Below are 25,205 nucleotides of genomic sequence, written 5' to 3'. Positions count from 1 at the left end.
TGCGTGACCTCTATAACCCTGCCTGATTATTTTTCATCCGAGACAATAGTTACATTTAGTGATGAGCATAATTGAAATGCAAACAAGAAGAAACTAAAAAAAGGTTTAGAAATCCACTAGTGAACGTAGGAATTGAAGTTTGTACAGAGAAGCCATTTGTCTGCTGCTGGGGGTACACCGGAAATAAACTGTCATCTATCATCACTGTTCTTTAAAGGATGTAGACCGTCTTTAGTGTAAAATACTAGGCCAGGAAGCATCAAGCAGCCAAGCCCAGCATCTGTGAAAAACTGAGACAGTTTGAGAAGAGAGAAACTTTAATATGACCAACGACGCACACAAGCCCTAGACTACTACCACTTTTCTCACTTTATGTCGTAGACCCAAACATGATTTCAAGCTTCAATGCATAATAAACAATCCTTGTGAAATAGTAGGCATTCATACATTGCAAACATACATCACAGCCGGTACATCCTTATGAAGCTCACTCTCACAGATAAAGATCAGAAATCCCAGTTCTTAGATGTACCTGAAACTAAGAGGATCAACCTCTACCAATGCAAACCTGTCGTAGTTTCTTTTCTACTTGTTGTGGTCATCAATGCCAGTATAAGAAAAAGCACGACATGTATGAATACTGGGACAGACTAAAAACCAATAGTTAGTGGAAATTTCCACAGCCCTCCACTATGACGTCTCGTATATTCACAGCGTATATTCGGGACGTAAAACTCCACAAAATGTTAGTTATATTTAACAGATATTGTCATTAGACTAAAACAAAGGGCATTGTCTCGTGGCAGCACATCGCAGTGATTTTTTTGCATACATGCAGTCGAATATTGTCTGCATGCGATTAAATGTTGTATTTCTGCAAGATTGTGCACAAGAGTATCGAGTGAGATATTGGGGAGAGCTCGCTGAACGTTCACGAAAAGGGTTTGGTTAAATGCACTCGCGAATCAGTGCAGCTCATACTCAATGCAACTTATCGAATCTTACTGCTGCTCGGACAACGTGCTGTAACTGTATTTGATAAGACATCGCAAGTTAATACATTCTTATATATGAATCAAAAATTTGCGATTGTGATTTTTTACCTATGCTTCTCGGCCAACCCGCTTTTATTCTGATGAACTGTAAATACTATTTAGCAAGATATTTAGCAGTCTGTAAATTTTTATGAGACGCGCACCTTTAATGTAATAATCAGATGTATTTTGAAATGCTTTTCTCGCTGAAGGCACGTAACTCCAGCGTAAATGGAACAATAAGAAGTAGTAAACCCCACTACATGTACATTTCTTGGCTACCTATATAATCACTCAAGAATTAAGGGTCTGAAACATTGTGCGTTGAAGTGAAATTACGCAGCCACGAAACTTTCACCCAACGAAATTATTTTTCAGTATAGCTTTCGAGTAAGACCAGGTCCTATATTAAGGTTGTCTACTTTGTGCATGGTATTCTTCGCTTTTTTTATTCTCCCATTGTCTTCATTTTGTCCTTGGTCACTAATATTCTTTTTTGCATTATTTTTTATTTGTGTTTCCTCATTGACAAGAAATATTTTAGTCAAGAGAATGCTACTATATTTAAAGCTTTTGTGGTTCTGCATTCGCAGACTGATCATGTTTGTGTCCCTTGCCAGCGGCGGCGTTCCTTAGAATCTGCTAGGAAGTCCACTCTCTCACAATCCACAAATATCAGCTTGAAAATGCAGATACCTATGATTTCCACATAACAGTTTTAAAATATTTCCGTAATTCTTACTGATTACGTTTCAAACACACTCCAACATTCGAGTTGCAAGCTCTACCTGGTGACCTCTCAGGATAGAGGTCACCCACTGCCAAGCCACAGCTCCATGACCCTCGCCGTTGCTGCTCTAGACCGCATCGTCCTTCCCGGTAGGCCCGAACGCACCGTTGCTAAAACGATGCGCGGGACCCAGATAGCCGGTGTGAGGAGCGACCGTGGACGTTGTCGAAGCGAAGCTGATGCAGCTCGATCGTGGCGCCCGTCCTTTGTAAAGCCGCCCCGTGTCCCCATGCACTGGCGTTACGATTCCGATACTGGACACCGCTGCAGATGACGGCCGACGGCTACCGACGCGGTAGTTGAGACCCTGTTTTTTCTGTTCAGCGCAAAGAGCACGAGATGTCCTCCAACGCTGTAAGTGATGCCGGATGGTGCTGCGTACCTGCAGAGAGCATACGGAGCACTGTTGCAGCATGTTCGGTTTGCAGGAACGGCAAAGGCATGCTTTTTCATCATATGGGACACGTCATGATCGCAAAGCGACAACATTTCGGCTTAAATTAGATTGAATTTTGATTACCCATGATATATATCCTTCTATTGCCTTACAGCTTTATAGAATAGACTGAATATTCAAAGCTGATTTCAACAAAAGTTGAAGTGGTTACCATTACGGGGTTACATGGAATAGCAGTACCACTTAATATTGAAAAGGCTAATAAGAAGCTCTAATAAAAGCAAGTACAATGAAGAAAACTTCACGTGAACTCTCATGTTTTGAAAAAGGAGCCACAAAGTATTTTTTGTTACCAGTGAGAGCAACGCATTTTTCGGAAGCACATTGAATAATCACCTGTTCCAATTACCGCAACTTTAATACATATGTGTTCTCAGAAGATTAACTCGAACATATACAGTACATGATGCCTCTCTCATTCCAACAATAATTACGTTTTCTCCAATCACTTTATACATAGCTACAAGCCGAACGCCACATTGTAAGTAGCAAATTTCGCGAGCAATTCATTGATGTTCATTAAAGAACATTTGTCTAGTTATGGTTGCCTTAATACTTACCTCGCCATTAAAAAAGCAATACAGGACTGCCACAGTGAAGCCCTGCAAAATGACGAGAGAGGGAAGCTTCGGTGAAATCGAAACTGCAGCAATCATATCCCACAAAAGGCTAATAATTGTGATAACACGCATTTGGGTCTATCATTTCTATCTATTCATGTAATAAGTAAATTCGCTTCCAGTTTTCGCGACACCACGTGTCAACAAGCGTTGTAACCTTGGTGAGTAGGTTTTCCGTACTTTCCGGGTACACCTCTTCTCGGGGAAAAAACGGCTAAGCAAGCCACACGAAAGAACAAAGCGCTCTTTTGCTTCCGCTTCCGTTCATCGAGTGGTAGTATCGAGTGGTAGCGTTTCGTTCAGTTAGTGAGATCGAATCCAAAATAGTAAGCTACCAATCTTCCTTGGTATACCACTTCACTTTGTTTCTATCACATTCATTTGTTCAACCTTATGGCTTGTTTGCAACTTTCTAGTTGATATTACGCGAACAGCGACGCCCGAACAAGGTAGCGCCTATTATATGCCATATTTAACAAAACTTTCTACATGATGCCCAAAAAAACTGAGAGCACGGCCGTCTGTAAGCGTCAAATGCTACGCTGTTTGCTTAGAGATGGATATAGAATATCAGCCTTATGTGTGTTATCACGTGTTCATGAAGCCGGCGCGACAGTGATCGTTGTTTGACGTTATATGAGAAAGTACCGTATACTGCAGTTGATGTTCGAGTGATATTATTTAAAAATTGCGAGGGTCTAAAACGAACATGAATGAAGAGAAAACAAAGTTACAACCATGATGTTTGATGCTAAAAATGAAATTTCGCATGGACACAATGTTCATATAGAGACGGATGACCAGGCAAGCATTATTTTCATTTTATTTGCGTTTATATTTCTGTCATCAACAAGAATATGGATTTGAGCTCTAAAGTATCAGCAATTAGGCGGAGGATGTAATAGCGCGCAAAGACACACAAATAAATTGACACAATATGGGAAGAGAAGTGCGCTCTAGAGTACCGTGATGTGTATAATGCTATATCATAAGAGCGATGCCCTACCTAGTTTTCTGAAGCGGACACTGCCAATTAGTTGAGCAAAATACGTACCTGAGTAGACAGCAGTGTTATCTGCAGGTAAGTGAAGACAGTTTTGGCAGTCTTGTGAGACGGAGTCCAGATCACCAAGACATACGTGACTCCAAGTAGTGGAGTCAATACTAGCAGAGCTTTCGCTGCCTTTCTGTAAATGATGTTCGAGAGTCAGGACTTAATGAACACACACCGGCCAAACTGCATGTGGGTCACATGCAAGCAGCAAAAACTGAAGAACAATTCTCTTATATTTCACCTCTTCTGGTGGCCTGCATTAAATGTTCATTTCGAAAGATTTTACTATCCGATCGCCATGACATAGAAGTGCTTGAAGAAATGCTGGAGATATAAGCCTAGCTATTCACCTGACATTATATTCCAGGTGCTGGGTGATGATTATGCAATATACACTCAGAACCAAACCAATATACACCGATAACTGCGTGCGCGCGCACACACACACACGAACACACGCACATAAACACACACGCACGCAGACACACATAAGTGGCAAGTTTGTTTGCTATGATGGCGGTAAAGAAACGTAGACTTCCAATACCTGTATTGTTGCGTTTCCACTGTTGTTGTGGCCCGTAGTTTTGTAATTAGCACCCACATTATTTCTCCCATGAAGAACACGTTAACCTGAAAACCCAAAACGACACGTACAAAATTTATACCTAGCTGCAAAAAGAACAGTTTCAACGTCAATTCGACGTTTCTGAAGCAGTTATTAGTTATTTTCAGCACGAATGCACATTCACCAATCCCGTTACAATTCCAGACGAGAATAGCTGTAAATCTAGCGCCTCGTGTGACGTTCAATTTTGTGATGCAATACCTGGAGTCATTAAAAACTGTTGCCACTTGCAGAGCAGAGATCATTTGTTGTTCTAATTAAAGATTGAAAGCAGTTGTGGGAGGCAATTATAGAAACTGCACTGTCAAACACGAATGCACGACCTTGTAATTTTTCGAATGATGTCGGGCAAATAAGACCCCTACACAGGGGGCACGAGAAGTACCTAAATGTTTTACGCCAGCCGCAAGTATACAGGACACGCACATGATCGTGTACCGTTTGCTACGCTTTTCACTAAGAGGTCATGGCCAGTATAAGCCTCACGTGATGCTATTACAATAATGCGGAGGTGTACAAACCATGCAACCTGTTATCATACACCACTGTACTAACCCTGACATAAAACAAAAAATAAACTAGCAAGGCGAGAGTATTCACTTCCTAAATGAGAAATATCAATATTTCAAAAGGTAAATTTATCAAAATAATTGTATTCCTGGTTGGGTTAATAGGTCATGGTAAAGCTTGTTTTTCTACAATTGCAGTTTGCGCACACTCTAGCTTCAGCTCAAACCTATTCTTGAAGGAATGACAATACTAACGCCCTCACCCTCACTGTCAACATGTGCATGAAATGAATAGTTACAGCTTCTGTACAAAAATATTGGGTAATATATTCAACGAACCGATATTATTCGCGTAAATTTTGGTTTCGTTCAAAGACGAACTTATATAAATTTCTACGCTGTATGTTCAAGAACATTACATTTATCGCATTTATGCACATGAAGATGCTATGCATGTGTTCAAAGTTTCATACAAACATATTGTATTTTCGTATAAATTTGTAGCTCCTTTTGATATATCGCTATTTTTTATTAAAAGCGAAAAAAAATCCTTGTAAAAGGTAAACAGGCCTGGCAGACAACAAGATCACTTCCAGTGATTCCGTATTCACTGTCAGTCGATCATGATACAACCCGACTGAGCCCGCACGAAGAAAGTTTCCCTTGCCCAAGGTTATTCCCTCATGACGGCAATCTTTGTGACAATGATTTGATTGTGGCCACAACTTCTAGTTACTAAGAAACTCTTCTAAGAAGCACCGTTGCAGGCTTATTGAAGGTTTAGGCCACTTATGTTCACGAAAATAAATTTCAGCAACTGCAAGATTGAATTCAGCTTTCTTGATATTGCTTTCTGCTTGGAGCACACCCACCTTGCTAAGATGAGAAGATTCTCGCGTTTCAGCATTAAGCAAAAAAACTTTTGGGAAGAAACTTAAGATGGCCGTCATATTGAAGGCACCGACCAGAACACATCCGTCAGTGTGCTTGTGTGCTTTATTAATAATAATAATAATAATAATAATAATAATAATAATAATAATAATAATAATAATAATAATAATAATAATAATAATAATAATAATAATAATAATAATAATAATATATCCAGGGTTTAAGGAGTCGAAATCATGGTAAGACTATGAGAGATACCGTAGTGGCAAGCACCGGCAATTTCGACCATCTGGCGTTCTGGAACGTGAGCTGATATCGCGCAGTACGCGAGGATCTACCGTTTCGCCTCCACCAAAATGCGACCGCCGTAACCAGGTTCACTCCCTTGATCTTCGGGTTAGCAGCTGAAGACTGTTGTGACTATTTCACTCAGACAGAGGATTGCGCGCTTTGAGGTAGTGCTGATAACTACATTATATACGTTGAGCGTGCATCCGTTGAATTTAAATTCTCAACCACTGAAGAGAAATCATGAATATGAAGCGATTCCGCAATAGTGGAATCTGAAGACATCACAAAACGTAGGAAGGGAATTAGGAATGTAATAATTTCAAGCCACTTGTAGGAGGCGTGTGCTTAATATGGGCAATGTATGAAGTATATTTATTGTAATCGTTTTCTTATTACACTCAATTTGTATGTATTTCGGAATATTTAATACTTGTGATAATGCCTTATTTATTGATTGTTAGGAAACAGATTTGTTTGAATAATTAACTGTTATTTTTCCGCTTGTTGTAGGGTTCCTCGTTCATTTATTACTTGTAGGTAAGTTGTTGAATATTTCTGCGTAATCTTTTGCTGTAACTGCCCGAGGTGCCTCACGAATCGTGGGCTAAGTCAGGAGACACTCTCTCCTTTTGCCTCCTTTGTGGGCATTTCGTGAAAACTCCTCATAAAATCAATAAATAAACAATAAATCAATAAATAAATATTTGAAAAATAAATAATAAACGAGGTCTTTCATTATGTTCCACATAAAGCTATGAATCTCTTGTGTCGAGCATATCAAAGTAAATTGATCTGCTCCTTTGTGAAATCCCATGGCTACATCCAAGATGACTCGGAACAAATGCCTTTATACGCAGTCAAAGAAGGTTAACAAAATGATGTCTGTTATAATCACCAAACGTCTGTAGTAAAATAAGACGGCCAGTACAATACCAATACTTTATTTTTGCAATAGCCAGATCTGAGATGCCCGCTGAAGTCCAACAACCAGGCTTTTCCTCTTTCGCAAAAGTTTTAGAAGAACAGGCTTTCAGGTACACCATGGTAGACCAGTAATTATGGTGCTCCACCATTTACTCGAAGGTCACGTGTTTGATCTCGGCCGCAGCTGTCACATTTCAATGGAGATGAAATGCCAGAAGACGAGAGTACTGTGCGGTGTCAGAGCACAATATTCAACACTTGATGGTAGAAATTTCCGGAGCCCTCCACCACTGGGTCTTCCATAATAATACTGTGGTATTGGGTTCTAAAACACAAGACGTTCTCAAAAACTTACTGTCATGAGCCCCCCCCCTCCTTCTCTTTTCAAAAGAAATTATTCTAGCATACTTTAAGAATTGCAACCTAATGATGATTTCAGTGAAAAACAAGCGGTCGAATGCACTCCCTTTGTTAGATATTATATACTTATTTAACATATACTTCAATACTTCAATAACTAATTGATGCACAAATACTGCAGGCTCTACTTGGGCCTAAATGGAAATGAGTATATTACAGGGAATAAAAGAGAAGATGACAAAATTAGAGTTGTGTGATATGTGGGGTTTCACATTCCAAAACTACCATATGATTATGAGAGACGCTGTAGTGAAGGGCTCCAGAAATTTCAACCACCTGGGGTTCTTCAACGAGCGCCCAAATTTGAGCACACAGCATTTCCGCCGACAAAAATTAGAGTTAAAATGCACATTTTCAATCCATAATTGTGCAACAGCATTGCTAAGACAACACGAGGATAAATGTGATTCGAACCCAAAAACAACCCAAAGATGAAACTGTGACACACGAAAAGAACATTTTTCACGCAATAATTTTATGAGAACCGATCATGCCTTACAGTAGTTTGCTTCCTTTTTTACTTGCGACTGAAGAAAATTACCTTAAGTTTACCCGCTTAAACGCTTCGGCAAAATGAGAATTGTTAAAATGAAGCCTTCCCCCCCCCCCCCAAAAAAAAAAAAAAACATGTGGGCGGAAATGCGCACCACAATCTCGCGTACGCTATGATGACTTACCAGAAGAACGATGGCTACAGGACCGATAAAGACACAGTCGTAAATGTCTTTCAGCTGCCAGACGCACCTGCGAGGAGAACAATTGCGAAGTGGCGGCCCCAGAAAAAGAGCCTAAGAGAGGCTCAACGATAGGAAATTCTTAAAAAACGCAGGAAGTAAAACGGACGGTGATTTCTGTAAACATAATTTTCATACGCGAGAAAACTGATCCGCAGTGATTGTGTCCGGACTTTCAAAAATAAAGAAGACTGCTCCTAAGATTAATGGCTGGTATTCTGCGTCCGACAATAAGCCTTCAATTAGGTACTGGGGGATTCTCCAAAGGCAGTCATCTTTTTTCTTGTTCTGAGAAGGAACGAAAAAAAAAACAAGCAAACTTGCTCTGCTTCACGAAGAAATCCTGCTTTAAAATTAGCACGCAGCTAGGGGTGCCAGAAAAATTTATTATTTTCGAGGAGGAAACAAAAGAACTGAGTTCGAGGTCTTTAAAAAGGCATTCAAAAAACAGTCAAAGAAAAGCCTCGCAAACTGTCTTATTGAACTAGAGCAATGCCACTGTTGCTTTATTTTGTACCCTTCTTGGTAATCACATTATCTTTCCCCTATATGACTTGACAAAATAGGCACTTTGGGTTTCTCAAGCGCTCACTGGGTGAACATTTACGTTGATTTTTCTTGTAATGAATTATTTGCCCCTTCTTGCGACGCTACGCGTAAACCTGAAAGAAACGGTCATACTTTTTAAAATATATGTCTACCTTAAAGAGACCACATTCTTTGTTGAGGGCTTTTTCGGGAGGGAGTTTCTGTGAAAAAGCAGGCAAAAAAAGGCGAACAGCTGACATGCGCTGAAGGCTTTAAAAATACCTCAAGAAACTGGTCGACTTCACAAACGTGATTGTCCCTCTCCCTTTTTGATGTATTTGCACGTTTTGTCCCGTAAGCTTCATTGCGTGATCTCGATCGTCCATAAAAGAGATGTCGCGCAAGACTTGTACAATGTTTGAACTGAAATTTTGATTGATGCTTTAAAACTCTATTCGAAATACACAATAATGTGAGTTTTCGAAATGGTTCCTGTTCCTTGGCATACCCCACAACACCTTTCTCCACCGTTGAAGCTACAAAAGTTCTGCACAAGTGCAGCAGTGAAAGATTAAAATAAGGACCAGTACCAAGCACCCTTAAGGGAAAACTGCGACACTATGCATCTGGTTCCCCAATATGACATCATAGGCAGGTGTGACATCCCTTTAAACATAAAGTGGCCGGCGAAAACTAAGATTTACTTAATATAATTTTTAGTTATATGTGACTTTGTTGCCTATGCCATTGGACTCTCGTTCTAATCTTGTTCGGTTGTAGAAATCCGTGGCTCCGGGTCATGATCGTTGCATAAAATTTGTCGTATTTAAAAATACTTAATTTTGTGGGTGACGTTTGTTAATGTTTGGTAGCATACCGGACGTAAGAATGAGGTATGTGTGAACGCTTAGCTGACGACCCAGGTGCTAATTAGAGTTTGAGGGATACATGTGAAAAGGGTAACTTCGTTACACGCGCAAGCACAGGAAATGATGATTAGATTTTTTGGTTCATTTTCAACTGACATAGGTTAAAATGAATCTATAATACATAAAAATTAGCGATGCCAATAAGTAAATAATTCTTACTTTCTCATTTACAAATGTAATTACCTACGTCGGTGAAGAGTAGCTCCATGAGCAAGATATTGTCATTATCTCAGCAATTTTATGCTCTCACAATTAGTCCGTATCTGTTTGGCAAAATTTTTTTCCCATCGTTGAAAAATAGAGCGTTGAAATACATGGATAAAGTATGTTTAACCAATAAAAATATACACTTACAAGCCGTCGAAGAGAACAGGATCACTGCGATTGGCACTGAAGTAGGCCTTTGTAATTGACCAAACTGTCACCACTATGGCTGGCAACCCTGTACAGACAAAAGCAGACACGCAAAATAAATACTTTCTTTACAGCGATGCACCTTATTTTCCACAACAGTAACCACAAATTGAATATCAGAGTGCTTCAGCACTGTAATTTTTATTTATACCAGCAACGTACGTGCTCAGGTGAGCGGAATAGTAGTGCCACACTTAAAAAAAAAAAGACAGCTTTCAGAATACAAATTTCGGCGACGCGCTTCACTGCTTTCACCGTCTGTCATCACTAAAAGGCACAACATATATATGTTCGCATAACTCGTCAGATTTTGAAGAATGTTTATTATCAGGCAAGTACTTCTCACAGATATTGTCGTATATTGTTTCAAATGCCATCATTCCAGCTCTCTCGTATAACATGAACATCTTAATTTTGTTATTTTGCTAAAGCTACTGTGAAGGCCATTACATGTTGTGAATCAATTACTTTAATACAAGCTCTCACCCCATCCGATGAAGGCGTAGACGTGAATCCTCACTAGTTCCACTGAGAATGTCTTCACGACCAGAATGTACAGGTAGAGACCCTCGACGAACATCCAGAAGAAGTTTGTGCCCATGAGGTATGTGAGCACAATGTAGAGGAAGCATGCACCCTGCTCAGACAAGAGACACAAAGCACTTGAAATCATATAGCAGAGTTGTCGAGAGTGGCACCTAATATGGGTGTTCATGACATGGTTAGGCGCACAAATATAAACAATCATTTGGATTCGCTTTGCTTGGAGATCACAAATGTTTTCAAGACTCACGACGGTGACCAGAAAATAAGAAAAAGTGCATTTTTTTAAAAGACATTTGTTTGGCTTTCGTGAAAGAACCGCTGACACTATTTTCGAAAATTCACACAAACATTTTAAAATGTGGAGTCATGAGGAAAAGTTTATTTATATGAGGTCTGTTGAAAAGCAGTCTTGTCATTGAGAAATGGCTTTTATGCTTTGCCATATAATTTTCTGGCGTGAGCATAAGTGGCGACAGTGATAAATATAACTTTTATTTATTCTGCTACATTTGGAAATCATGTTAGAAGCTTTATTTACTTAAATATTTATTTGTATGCCACATTGCCAACAGCTCCTATTAAGCGTTAAAGTAGGGTTATGCAGAGGACATGTACAGGAAAAAAAGTTGACGTAGCAGAGGCACATGATAATCAACGCAGACAAATAGTTTACCAGTTTGAAATAAGTAAATAATCAAGTCAAAGCAGATTTCTTGGGCAGGATACAGCTTGCGCCTGAATTTCTCACACGGCCACCAAGTGCACTGCATAAGACTGCAATGGCTACTGTAAAAGCGAAACTGCCGCCTCATTAAGGAAGTGTCATGTTGGTGAGACAATTTTCTTACGCTGTGGAGCAATGCGTTTATTGAGAAAGTTTCAGAAGTTCTACGCATTAAACAAGCAAACACGGAATTGATTCATTACGATCAAAATCTAATAAATTAGACGGTCTCTCCATCATTTCTTCCTCCAATGCAGGGTAGCAAATCGGACGGACGTCTGGTTAACCTCCCTGCCTTTGCTTGCGCCTTTCTGCCTCTGTCCCGACAACACGGGCATGAACGCTGGCTCCGTTATAAGCCACGTCACCAGCATTGATCGAATTGCACGTTAATAAACACAGCATTGTAAAATTCTTCTGGACTCACTGAATAGGTCATGCCTCGGAGTCATGTCTTGCGCCTGCAATATTACACAACCGAACTCGTCATTCCGAAGCACCAAACTTGCTGTGCTGGCCATTCTTAAAATAATGAGCCAACACGAGACTAAGCCGCTAGCAATATATTTCCAAGAAGAACTACCCAAACCAGCAATCTATGATTCGCTCGATTGTTCGCTACGCGGGCACCATTTACCAGGCTATGGTGGGCGCCACACGCTGTACTTTACTGATTCTGCAGATATCTGCGAGCTATTGCGGGACTGCGAAACCCTTAATAAAGGTTCGCTGACTAAATAATCCCGTAATTAGCCCTCTCGGCTTCCTAAGTGCCTCCGCGTTTTGGCTTCTGTTATAACTTGCAGTTTCTGATGCCGATTAGACCACTGACACTTTACCGTTCTGTAGACAGGAGACTGTATGGATTGCAGCGTCGCGGTTGTCATCCACACAATGGAGACGAGAAAGTACGTAACCATGAGGTTGACGTGAATGGTATTTCTTAAGCACCGAAGATCCCTGAAAAAGTAGAATATAACTGTCATACATCTTCATGGATCTACGAACTGCTTTCAAGGAAGTTACCCGAAAAACAAAAACAATTTCGCATAGGTCGCAATTAGTTATCAAAGTGTTTCTAAACATATCTCGGAAGACAAATTCTACAACTGTTCTGTGAGCAAGATTTAATAGATATTGCACAGTGTCAGCTTCCTGATAATTTATTATGACTATAACAAAAATCAGCTTAAAAAGTACTGGTGTTACTTTTTTTCTATAAAAATATTCAAATAAGCCGAACGGACCATGAGGTCTGGAAAAGCAAATGTTTGAGTCGTTTTTGTCTTTAGCGGTAGTGTAGTATTAATAACTAAAATTCAATTGAAAGAATGTAGACGAGAAATCATTCATCCGTTCAGTGAAATCTCAGCCCTTAACCTCCAACAGCTATGATGAATCACTTTTCTCTGTCCCATGTGTTTGGTATACTTGCAAGCGTAATCTCTGGTAGTCTTAGCCGGCGCCGCTAGTGGCCATAGGGGCGAGTTTAAGACACGGCTTTTGCCAGAAGGCGTGATGTGGACCGTGCCCTTTACCGCATGTGTCAGCTGCCCATAAAAATGCCACCTACTACCCGGAGGCCATAAGTATGCTATTATCTGCTGCGTTACGCAGTTGCTACAAACTAACTGCTACTACTACTAACTATAAAGCAAAAAAGAAAAGATGGATCACTCCTATGCTCTCCCTGGCCAAGCTGTATGTTGAAATAATTTATTTATTAGTATAGCACAAGTAACACCAGTATTCCTTAAGCTGCTTCCCAATTATCATTGTTAAGGAGTCTAAAAGCAGACGTCCCGGTAGCATTCATTTAGTTGTAACTTAGAAACAAGCGCCTAGAAAAATTCATATTTTCATGTTCTAGGAATAGTAATATTACTGCATGATATTTATTTAAATTGAGTTATCTATACCAGCATTTTATGAAAAAGTGATTTCCAGGAGGTTACTTACTTGTAATGCAGAAATATCCAGAGAGCAATCATCAAAGCGATCAGAGACACCCCGTAACCGACATAGTACAATGTTGTTTCGTCCACCTGTGACAAGGGAAAACATATCATTTGAAAATAGTCGAGAAGTACGACACTCATCCATAATAAATATGAGCGACCCTGTTCACGCATTTTCAATTCGTGATCTACTGACGCAAAACATTTTGTGCTGATATGTGAGCACGCGCAAATAAAATACCTCTGTTTAATTTTAGTTTTATGGTTTCCGGACTTTTTCTACTTCCATTCTTTATTTTATGTTTGTAGGTATTTTCGGTTATTATTATTGTATTTTAACCTTTTTTTCCTCTGCTTCGTTGACACGAATCAAAGTTACGGGCTAGATTTTATTTTATTAATATTGTATAAAGGAATGAGAGCCTAACAGACGGGCCACAGTATAGGACAATGTGACAACTGTGTCGCGTACACTTGACAACTGCATCCGTTCAATTACCTAGACAATGTAACTTCGCTGGTTGGCCTTGGCGACAACGCGAATTTCGCAAGCGCTTCTAATGCCGCGCCTAAGCGAGAGGCCTGAGTTAGGCTCTAAAGACTTCATGATTACGAAAAGGTGCAACGCCATGACACCAAACACTGATATTTAAAAAGACATGGAAATTAGCGCAGAAACTTATTGAATAACCTATAATATTTTCGTAATAAGGACTTCATGGTTACGTGCAAGGTCGTAAACAGGAAGTGCTTTTTTCTTTTCCTCGATTTTCCTTCCCTTTTTTAAAAGTTACAATAATCAAAGCCGAGCGTATTGGAAAATGCTTACGATACATGTAGTCGAAGTAAGCACATATTAGCTCAGGCGTTACTACCACTATGAGCTATAAAACTTTCTGAACTTTTGTTAACACATTGTCATTAGCAGCCCCCCCGGGCATGATCGCCTGTTCATGGCACAGGCCTCTCTCATGTTCCCTCAATCAGTACGGTCCTGCGCTTGCTACTGTCACTCGATGCCCACGAAATATTGTCCTATCTACCCCTAACTTCCTGTCTCCAAATTTAGTGAATTGGTGAATAATAATACATAAGTCCCAAATTTATGATTAAAGAAGAATGTGACCAAGCCGTACAATATATTCCTAATGACTCAGCCTGGCTACACTTTCTGTGGATAGAAACAAGATTATTCGGTTAGTCCTGGTATACCATTGGATATACGTGCAAAGGGAGGGATAAAGAGTTGCACAGCATATTCTGTTGCGCAGTGCACTGAGGGGAGGGGGGGGTGTACATAAGAGCATTGCGAGCTTTGATGACATAGATCGCACTATCGGGGAATGATTACAGCATGTGTACCAGGGGTATCGTAGTACCACTTTAAGTGATGGAAGACGTAGCAGTACGGAAGCATATCGTTGTTGTACAAAGCAACCTTCTGGGAAGTGTTTTAATTTGCGTGTTACCCCGCAATCTACCACGCTTATATGGGGATCAGTCATTTCACTTGCGACATCTACGTGAACCTTCTTTGCAGTGACTTCAACTTTCCGGCACTGAGCCAAGGCTGAAACGAAAATTTTGTCTTGCAGTATGTTTCGAAACGCCTGCTACCACTAACTCGCCAGTTAGGAGGCCGCAATGAGTACATGGCACAAAATGATCAAAGTGTTGATTGATTGCGGTTATAAGCGCGAAAACGGAGCTGAGTTCAATAGAAGAGCCCCTGTGTCATTCTTGTTTTTAAGGACGAATATCTTTCTTGGAGACCTTCGATGCGAAAATATTGGTATGTCTATTTATCTGTCTATATATTTGTCTGTTATTCTGCCCTAAACGGTACCCTAAACAGCTAAATTGACCAAACGATACTCCAAAGAGCCGACCCTATCCGCAGTGCCCACAAATAATGCTCAAAGTTTGGCGTTCATACTTGTGCAATTTTCAATAAAAATCAAATATTGCGCATATCTGGGGCACCATAATATCACGTCAATATTATGTTTGTGTATTTTTTACTAGAAGAGACATGCATAAGTAATTCTAAGGGCCCTAGCCTTTATCACTCTGTGCTGGCCATGCAACGCTTGCACGAAAAGGCAAATGTTTCCAACGCTTTGCTAAGGCGACACGGTGGTGACACCTACTCGTCGCTTGCGTTCTACACCTTATCACCTTAGAACGGGCGTGCATGTCACGCATTTCGTTTTCAGGATAACTGCCAGATAGCGCTCGTGTCTCACGTGTGACGTGGATTGATGCGCTCGTTCGCCTCCTCTGCACGCTCGAGCCACTCTAACGCAGCGCTTTCAGAATACCATTCACAAATTTTATTGCGCAGAACATCAAACAAATGTTTTGTTCACTCTCTCCAGACGCAAGACAATCGTCTTTCGACGAAATTTGCAGTGTAACATGCAGATACGGGGCCGTTTTTTGTTGACCTATCTTTTCACAATCCTGCAAACGGGACTGTGATTGATGATATGATCGTGAGCATCGAAGAGCTTGCTAAAAGTAGCCATTCTAACAAGAGGGCCAAGTAAAATATATAGCTGTACATGAGGAGAGATAAAAACCTGTAGGAAAAATGCATCAAGGGTAACGTGGTACCAGTAACTGGCTTGCTATCCTGCAGTGGGTTAGAGAAATACGACTAGAAAGTGCGCCGAGAGAGAAGCCTGAAGCGAAGAAAATTCGGTAGATGTCACGTACCTTGAGAATCAACGTGATGCGAAGCATTCGAAGTTAAGTTAATTGTGTTGTAATAGTGAGAGGTCATGAAATTACGGCAATTATATGTACACACGTTGCACCAATAGACATATGCTTAAGAGTTTCGGATCTTTATAGCACCAGTTCTTTGCTCGTGGGCAACAATGCCAAAGGCACATGAGTATTAGAAACCCCAGAAGTGATAAGGTTAAATGGAGCGCTGGTGCTCGCGAGGATGATATTCCTGGACACTGCTACATGAATTAACTTCAGCGCGTGGCACCTAACTGCAGTTGACATTAACCCGACGTTACGGCTGCATCACACGAGTACATAAGAAGCGTTTATAAAATTGGATAGCCAGAAGTACTACCAAAACTCCCGTTTGACTAAGAGTATTGTTTATTTAAAAGTTGATTGATGTGTGGGGTTTAACGTCTTAAAACCACCATATGATTATGAGAGACGCCGTAGTGGAGGGCTCCGGAAATTTCGACCTCCTGGGGTTCTTTAACGTGCACCCTAATCTGAGCACACGGCCCACAACATTTCCGCCTCCATCGGAAATGCAGCCGCCACAGCCGGGATTTGAGCCCGCAACCTGCGGTTCAGCAGCCGAGTACCTTAGCCACTAGACCACCGCTGCAGGGCTTTTTTTTTATTTGAAAAATTGTTCAGAGACTTGGCGTGGCTTTGTGATAGAATGCTTGATTGCCACGCAGAATGCTTGCGTTTGATTCCTCCTGAAACCCTCACAATAATTCTGTGCATTCGTCGGGTCCACGCTGACGATGTCACGTTTTTTTTAACGCTCGCGCGTTCAAATTGCCCACGTTTGTTCTCTTCGTTCCTTGGTAGATACTAGGTATGAATAACTTGTGGCGAATACTTTCATACGAGAGGTGCATACTTGCCGGCGGGTATGGGCCACTGTTTGGTGAGAAGTGTCTGCCGACTTGCGTGACACGATTGTGTCTTCATTTATGTTTTGACCATCCCATCTTCGCGTCATATTTGTCAAATCATCTTATACTCCCATATAAATTTATGCTCACGCCAAGTTAAGGGTGTGATCACGAGAGCACCCAAACGTAAGGGGGTAGATAAATAGACAGATAGATTGATAAATAGGTGCGCAGATGACGCCAAATGTGTGTGCAGCACGCAAAATTGATTCGCATTTAAAACAAAAAAAGGCACCGATTCACATACAGGCATGGTGTCCTCATCACATTCGGTTAAGCGCGAAAGCCGCAGAAGCGCTTGCATGAACTCCTTCTGTAATTTTAGCTCTTCCAGTGAGAAATGCTTTCTTTCGAAAGAGCATGGCAGTCCAACTCAAGAAGTGCATCGCAAAGTGTCTGTCCCTAGGAACAGTACGGCGGACAGTAACGCCTAATATTCCTCACGATTTATTTATTGCTGCAGCGGTCACACATTGTGGAAATTGCCATTCCCATGTGGAACGCGTGCATAGGTAAATGTTACTTTCAAACATTACCTATGCAGAAGGGCAGCCTCACTTCAATGAAGTCCTGCAGCAATCGGAAGGCTGACTGTATAGTCTATGTAGTGTAATCGCCATTACTTTATGTACGGCTAATTACATCGTGGCGTGGTGCATTGGCGCGTAAGCACGCCGAGCCTTCATGCAGCGTCAGTGATAGAAAGGGAACTTAGTCTGAACTGAATGGGCAGCTTGATAGGTATGTTCATTGCTGATAATCTCACAGTGAATATGATACCGTTAAAAGTTTATTTCATGTGCTTTCTCAGGTAAATGTTTCATCTCTTCTGCGACTTCGATTTTTGCTCTCTGGTACTGATGGTATATGTGGACGCATGTGAAAAACGCAGTAAGAGCAGTTGGTTACCCGTTATAAATATAATAACTACAAAGCGTTATTGTTATGGTGATTAACAAAGAACAATTATCAATGTCATCCATCGCGAGAGGTAGTCAGGATATAACCCGCCCCTCAACCAGCACGTCTCGAGCAGAAAAAGAAGTGCGATATACTTCTGCCATAGGGTGCACGTATTTACATGCAATATATCGAATTAACACGCGAGCTCAGACCCACCTTGTTTATATTTATTAAATGCGAAGCATTTCTTAGCGAACTTCGGTGACTTTGAGCTTATATATCTAGCCGCTTACGTTTGGGTGCTCTCGTGGGCACCCCCTTAACTTGGCGTGAACCAAAATTAGCATGGGAGGGCAAAATGGTTTGACGAATATGACGCGCTGGTCAAGGCATAAATAATGTCACAATGTCGTCGCGTACGACGTCAAACACTTCCCGCCAGACAGGGAACATACCCACGAGCGGGTATGTGCTGCTGGTATGAGGGTATATGCCACAGGTGATTGACACTTAGTGTATACCCAGGAACGATGAGACCACACATGGGAAACGTCGGTAGCTTCGACCCGACGTATGCAAAGAATAAATGTCAGGGTCCCAGCATGAATCGAACCCAAGCATTCTGCGTGGACAATGAAGCATTTTACCACAGAGCAATGCCGCGTCTCGGAACTACTTTTCAAATAGACGCTAATCTTTGTGAAACGTCAATAGTGTTTGCAGTTTTACCTATCCAATTTTATAAACTTTGATGGAGCCGTCACGTCGGGGTAGCGTCAATTGTGGTTAGTTGCCATGCGCTGAGGTCGATTTATGTATCAGTGTTCAGGGCCAGCATCCTCGCGAGCATCAACGCTTCATACCAGGTTCTGGTGTTGCTAATACGCATGTTCAAGTTGATATCGTTGCGCAAGTGCAAACAACTTGTTATATAAACATCTGCAACTCTTCAACATAAGTCTGTGCGTGCAACATTTATACATATATTTAACGTCTTTTATTCACGTGTCGCTAAATAAAAAAATGGTAGTGGCTTAGCTAAACTATGCCAGTTTATGCGTAGCGTTTGCTAAGGTTCAGCTGATTATTCTTAGCTTTCCAGAGTGTCTAGGCCTAGCTTGATTATCATGCTTACAGCTGTTCAAATGACACAAACACGGTATACGTATTATGTGGCACATGTATATTTATTTTGCCGGGCAACTACTTCGGGATCCGATGGGTTAAGCTTCTCCGCTTTACTGCACCGTTGAGCAGCATTTGCACTCTCCTTCTCCATGGCTATACCACAGTAGCAAACGCCAGTCAGAGGCGCTATCAAGCGGCTCCAGCGCAGTGTCAGATGGCGACTGCACAAGGAAGGCGCGCGCGTTGGCGTCCATATGTCTACTAAGGCTATGACGGCACTCCTCTGGAAAGCACACACAGGCGCCGGCGAGTCGCGCGTGGCCGCGGCCGAGTGCGAGGGAGGTGCCGGCTCCGGTGCGCGACACCACTGATCGTCTGCGCAGCGCGTCGAATAGCGCGCACACCGGCGGCAGGCCGTGCGCGGTGGCGGCGGAGTATTATTGCGCATGCGCAGACCAGTGCCACGCGACATTGGCTCAGTGAAGCCAGTGTAGTTGTCGTTACAAAATGCAAGCAGGTCACCTTCCCTCCGCATGCTTCGCGTAACGTCGATTCCCAAGTATCCCAAATACGTGGAATCTGCCGAATTTTTTTTTGTTGTGTCGTCGTTTACGTACCATACTAATCAGCCGTGCCGTGGAAGTCAGCGGTCTTCCCTCATGCCTGTACAATACTGATAGTGTTGGCACAGTTTTCAGTATAGGTAAACGTTGCTGGAGAGTGGATCAACAACCACGTTCGTATGGATTCATGGCTTCTCGGAAGATTACACACTTACAGCGCATATCAAGGAGGCACAGCTGCAGTTGCTCTATATTTCTCTTTTCGATCATCCACGTTTCGCACTTAAGAACGAACACGTTTTAAGCTTTCGCCGATGGATCACGGCTTAAGAAAGCCTGAGCACGTTGACTCTCATAAAAACATTACTGGCATGCATGAACACACGTTGGTGCTTACCTCTCTTTCAACATCGACGAGTGGCTTACAGCTTGAGTAGTCTGACCTGTCAGCCCACGTTCCGTTTTCGAGGCACGTTCTCGTGGCGTTGTCTAAATGGGTGCAGACATAAGTAAGTTCATGTATGAGAAAAATAATAATATTATTTCAGTGACATATGTACACGAGCGTTTTAGAGAGCACATCCTCTCCCTCTAACCACCGGACATTTTATCACACTCTGTAATTAAAGATTCGAGAAACTGAAAGCATCATTTATGAGTTTTTTTTTACTGATATGCACACTTTTGGTGATGTCCTGACCCCCTTTGAATATGCGAATATATGTCCCCATTTTATTAAAAGAAAGCTACTGTTTCAATATTTAGGGATAACGTCACATGAAGACATCCATTTACTAAAAGTGTAGAAAGAGATATGAGGAATAACTTATGTTTATTTTCTCTTACGAACAAAATTTGTAATAAAAAGGAAACAAAAGCTGTTGAGTGCTGCGCCTGCATACCAACGTGCTTTTTCAATTCACGCGTCAGGGATCCTTGCCAACGCGGCTAGCATGATGTGGTTTCCCCGCCTGCTTTCTTCCGATATTTCTGATGCTATATATAGTACAAAGACCTTTACGAAGTACATGTAGCTACCACTTCCGATCTTGGTGGTAGATGTGTAAAGACGTTCATGTTGCGCATACGTCACGATGGAGATAAACGACGGGCGGCAAAGTACTTGCTGGGAAACCCTCGTGGACTCCCTGCCTGAAGTAATGTGGACGCGCAAATACGCATTTCTATGTGCTACACAAAGTAATGTCAAACTTCCGACAGAGGACTCTGTTACCGCGCCACGTATCTTTGTTCACTGGAGTCTTCGCACATGCAAGGAGAAAAACGATGAGCATGAAGAGCAAGCCAGCGGCTTACGGCTGTTCTACCACTGGCTTGAACCACCGGCTACGAGTCTAATTGTTTGGTGTATGGTACTGTAGGGCCAGAAAGCTCGGCGTTATACCGTATCGTTGTTCTCACTTTTCTCACTTTTTTTGCAGTATCACGTCTGCCAGGACATAGTCTACGAGTGGCATGCCAACAAACAGAGATGTGTCAACGACACGGGTGGTAGCGTCTGCGCGGAAGCGGTGGCGATTACGCCGGGGTTGCATCCCAGGGGTGGAACGGCCATCCACTGGTTCCGGTTTTCTCCTCGCGCTCGTGTTGTTGTCCTAGCGTGTGCAAATATGTGACTTGACAACATTCATTTCAATGCGATTGAATTTTAATTTCTCTTCGCACTTTTATTTCTCCTCACTCAATTTTTATCTCTCTTCGAATTGTAAGTGCACATTGCATTTACCATGTGAGTGAACTGCACTACATGACTCTCCACGCTACAGACGTACGTGACTTGAAATGAAGATCCAAGGCGGAGTCATTTTACTCACTCGACGTGTCGTAGAAAAGGTCGTTCAGGAAAGAGAAGCAGGGTAACACGGCCACAGTGCCAGCGTTAGTTACCGGCCAGCAGGAGAGTCCATCCCAGGTGCGTTGACAGGAGAGGGGTCCACCATTGTCATCTGTGGAAGCGGGAATGGCCTGGTGTTCTTTCGCAAGCCTAAAGTTAAGGTTCATATTAACAAACAACTGCGAGTTTTCAGGCCATCTACAGGAAGTTGCTCCGGTCATAATATGGTGAACCGGATGAAATCGTTTTCCTAAGTAAGTCGCATCATCAAATGTTACCTAACTTCGCTTGTGCTCTTTTATTTTTTGTCACGTAATCGCAAATCCACTGTAAGCATTTTGCATTTTGTGGCATGCTAAGGGGGATTTGTTCCAACTCACCTACGTTACGCAGGCTGCGGCGAAGTGCAGCCCACACCGCTGCCTTCCTTTTCCCGAAGGATACGCCGAACAATTTTTTTTTTTCAATATTTGGTTGTGTATTTCTTAGTTATTCGTGGAATTTGTTTCCAAGCTTTTATACTTCTGCCATTTCTTCTATTATGTCTAACTAGGACTGTACATAAAATTAAGAATTCATGGTTAGCCACCCTCCGGAGCCTTCAGTTCTTGGGTCCGGTGCTTAACACCCCTGCGCTGATGCCAGCCGTTGGGAACGCGGATCCGGCGTGTCTAAACATTGGTATCCCATCGTGAGACTCATCGTCCAACTCTGCAGAGAGGAGACGGGTTCATACAATAAAATGGAGTTATCTTTACTCAAAAGTAACAAAAAAGCGATAATAAAAAGGGGAACTTGTACAAAAAGTCCTCGGCTTTTATAGCCCCGCGTCTGCCTACACTGAGGCACTCGAACTGGTATCGGCATCTTCAGCCAATGCGGTGTCCTGAGGTCTCGGTGACCCACCTACGAGAAAGAGAGAGGTACCACGCGATACAACTGGTGAAGGCACAGTCGAAGACGACGTCCAATGAAGTCACGAACCCACTGCCCAAGGCCAACGCAGTTGAAGCGGCTTGATTCCGAGAACTCTTTCGGCCACAAGGAAGACCCCGAAGGGCAGACATTGGAGGTGTCGTCGACTTTGAAAGAGACGGCTTAATCGAACACGTGCAGGCTTTTACGCCTTCCTTCGAGTCGAAAATTGGAGTGTTTTCGCAGGGTTCCCTACAAAGCTACCACCCCACGCTGCAGATATTACGATAACAGGAATGTCTGCCTATTCCTACCAATGCTTTTATTTTCTGCTTGGAACCCGTCCACAACGGCCTTCTTGACCAACTTGACCACGTGATCCTTAACCACATCGAGTAACATGCAGTTCTTCGTAATCCATCGCCGACGTTTTACTGGAAAGATTACGAGCAAGGAGCTGGTCCCGAAAATTTGAGCCGATCGTAACAATAGTTATTGAGAACAACAGTGGTAAGCCACCTGGGCGGCTTACAGAAGCCGTGACTTTGTTAATTACCTTGAGGACATTTCACAATATTTTAAAAGTATTCGAATAGTATAAGCACAGGAAGGTTTGAGACGTAGAGTTGTTTATCACTTGATGACGCACCCAGCTATCAACCTGTTTTACTTACAAGGTTAGCCCTGCCACTGGAACACTACCACCACCCATCGCGTTGATAGAAATGCATTGGCTGTGTTACGTCGTTGCGACACCTGGTGCTCATAGGCGCAATACTGTATAGCTGGAGAAATATTTTTCTCATTTGTACTTGATTTCGCTGACAGCTATACATATACAATCAAGAAAATGTTCTCAGGAACTGTAGCGCTGGTCTGCAACACGAGAATCATTCGGGGAGATAATAAGACCTGATAGCGAATCATGAAAGAAGACAGATAGGCCAGACTGTATACGAACTCATCTCCGTGAAAGGCAAAAAAAAGTGCGAAGCAACGTTTGCTCCAATCCCATGGAACAGACCATCACCCCTTCTATCGTCTTGTTTTATTCATGCTGCTTCTCTACCTATTCTTTTTGAAGCCAAGGCTGGCCGTTTGTTCCGGCCATTCAGGCCTCACATTCTCATGGAACGGAGAAGCTGAAGATCTTTTCCTAGTGTGCCTTCTATCTTTCTTTTTGGACGATTTAGTCTTACTATCCTCTTTCTGGTTTCGGATAGCTTCATCGGCAAGCAACTCATTTCACCCAACACTTGGTCGACCTTGGGAGGCTGATCTGCTTCTAGAAACAGCTGGGAAAAGCATTCCAGTGACGGCCTCTGTTTCAGCTCAGATGGTAAAAAGGGATCACATCTGCGCGTCACTCAGATACAATGGAATGACCATGGATCGACACAATGGCAGCGTCAATCTTGGAGCAGAGTCGTCTATGAAATACATCGTCGTCTATTTCATAGTTGCAGTCGATAGTCAGTTGTTTGGCGTATTAAATGCTGATGAACTATGAGCTACGGCTCCCCTGTTGAGTTCTACAACTTTAAAAAAGAAACAGTTCAAAGCACACGAGAGTCAAAATTCCATGACATGCAGTTTGCCACGGAAATCAGGGTCCACATTCACAAAAACGTCTTACTCTTGAATTGTTTGTTCCAGAATATTTCGGTGGTTCATGACGGCGCGTATTTCATTAGCTGTGGAGCTGCCAGCTGACCAATTGGCAAAAGTTCATATAAAGCAAAGTTTTGTGCATTTGGTTCCAAGCTGTCAGAACCGTGTCGGACTCAGCCCCTATATTGAGTAAGTCACATAAGCCAACGGCCATTGAGACAATACCTTCAATTCTAAATTATAGCTAAAATTACACAGAAACATAGACAACGTGCAGCGAGACATCTCTCCTGCTTCTTTCTCAGTAAAACTTCGATAAAGCAAAGAGCAGGCGATGACGAACCTAGAAAATAGGCTCGTGACTCGTTGAGCGCTGCGATGTAACAGCGAATCTGAGCGAGAGATAAGTTGGCCAAGTAGCTCTCGTCGAACGGCGCATCTGGGTGTTCTGCACCGGGGTGCTCGATTGTGAAATTCTCGATGGCGGCAACCAGAGATTCCAGAGCCGCGCTGTGTTCGCTATTGCTCCACGAAGAGCCACGAGCGTTTGCGTCCTCGCTTTCCATTTTTCACTTGAAGACTTCGTCACTGGCTGCTACTGGTAGGAAGCACCTGGGTTGGATAGAAACGAGCACTGTCAGGTTAGGAGCACAAACAAGCTTCAAATGGTGCTTATGGAGTCACCACACCGGTAATGCATTGATCCCGAACATATTCCCCGAATGGGCACCAACTTGAAGGAACTACGAAGATTTTTCTCCAAGAAATAATGTAGACTTTTCTGTGGTATTGTCCTAAATACTAAAGGTTGTCAGATTTCCTCTTTAACCCTTACACTATCTTGTGAGATTCAACAGAAGTTATTTGCGATTTTCGACAAGCGAAACTTAGCACAGTATATCAGGTCCGAACCCGCATCAAAGTCTGCACTGAAACACCGATATAATTGGTTAAAGCATTCGGGTAGTCGCAAACAGCATTATAGGCTTCACGAAGACGTTTATTGCTGTTTGTGTATCCAAACCGAAAAAAATTGTTTGATGAAACGCTACCTACTGGAAGGAATTTTCTTCGAATGTTTACAACCTTGCATTTT

The 25,205-nt window shown here is 42.2% G+C and overlaps 1 protein-coding gene across 1 annotated transcript in view; it reads right to left on the bottom strand.

The window, feature by feature from the left end:
* Positions 1–299: 299 nt before the first annotated feature.
* Positions 300–25,205, bottom strand: part of LOC119177849 (diuretic hormone receptor-like) — a 112,020-nt gene continuing 87,114 nt past the window's right edge. The window contains exons 2-13 of the mRNA XM_075887405.1: positions 24,453–24,721; positions 21,564–21,695; positions 20,126–20,217; positions 13,453–13,538; positions 12,333–12,453; positions 10,710–10,860; positions 10,164–10,251; positions 8,296–8,362; positions 4,500–4,585; positions 3,956–4,088; positions 2,842–2,883; positions 300–2,206 (exon numbers count right to left, since the gene is read on the bottom strand). Of these exons, the coding sequence (XP_075743520.1) occupies positions 1,892–2,206; positions 2,842–2,883; positions 3,956–4,088; positions 4,500–4,585; positions 8,296–8,362; positions 10,164–10,251; positions 10,710–10,860; positions 12,333–12,453; positions 13,453–13,538; positions 20,126–20,217; positions 21,564–21,695; positions 24,453–24,675 (1,536 nt within the window). The 5' untranslated portion in view covers positions 24,676–24,721 and the 3' untranslated portion in view covers positions 300–1,891. The remainder of the gene's footprint in view (positions 2,207–2,841; positions 2,884–3,955; positions 4,089–4,499; positions 4,586–8,295; positions 8,363–10,163; positions 10,252–10,709; positions 10,861–12,332; positions 12,454–13,452; positions 13,539–20,125; positions 20,218–21,563; positions 21,696–24,452; positions 24,722–25,205) is intronic.

The sequence above is a fragment of the Rhipicephalus microplus genome, chromosome 1 (assembly GCF_043290135.1).
Source record: "Rhipicephalus microplus isolate Deutch F79 chromosome 1, USDA_Rmic, whole genome shotgun sequence".
Taxonomy (NCBI): domain Eukaryota; kingdom Metazoa; phylum Arthropoda; class Arachnida; order Ixodida; family Ixodidae; genus Rhipicephalus; species Rhipicephalus microplus.
Note: the sequence above shows the minus strand (reverse complement) of the source record. Positions and strands in the feature narration are given on the sequence as shown.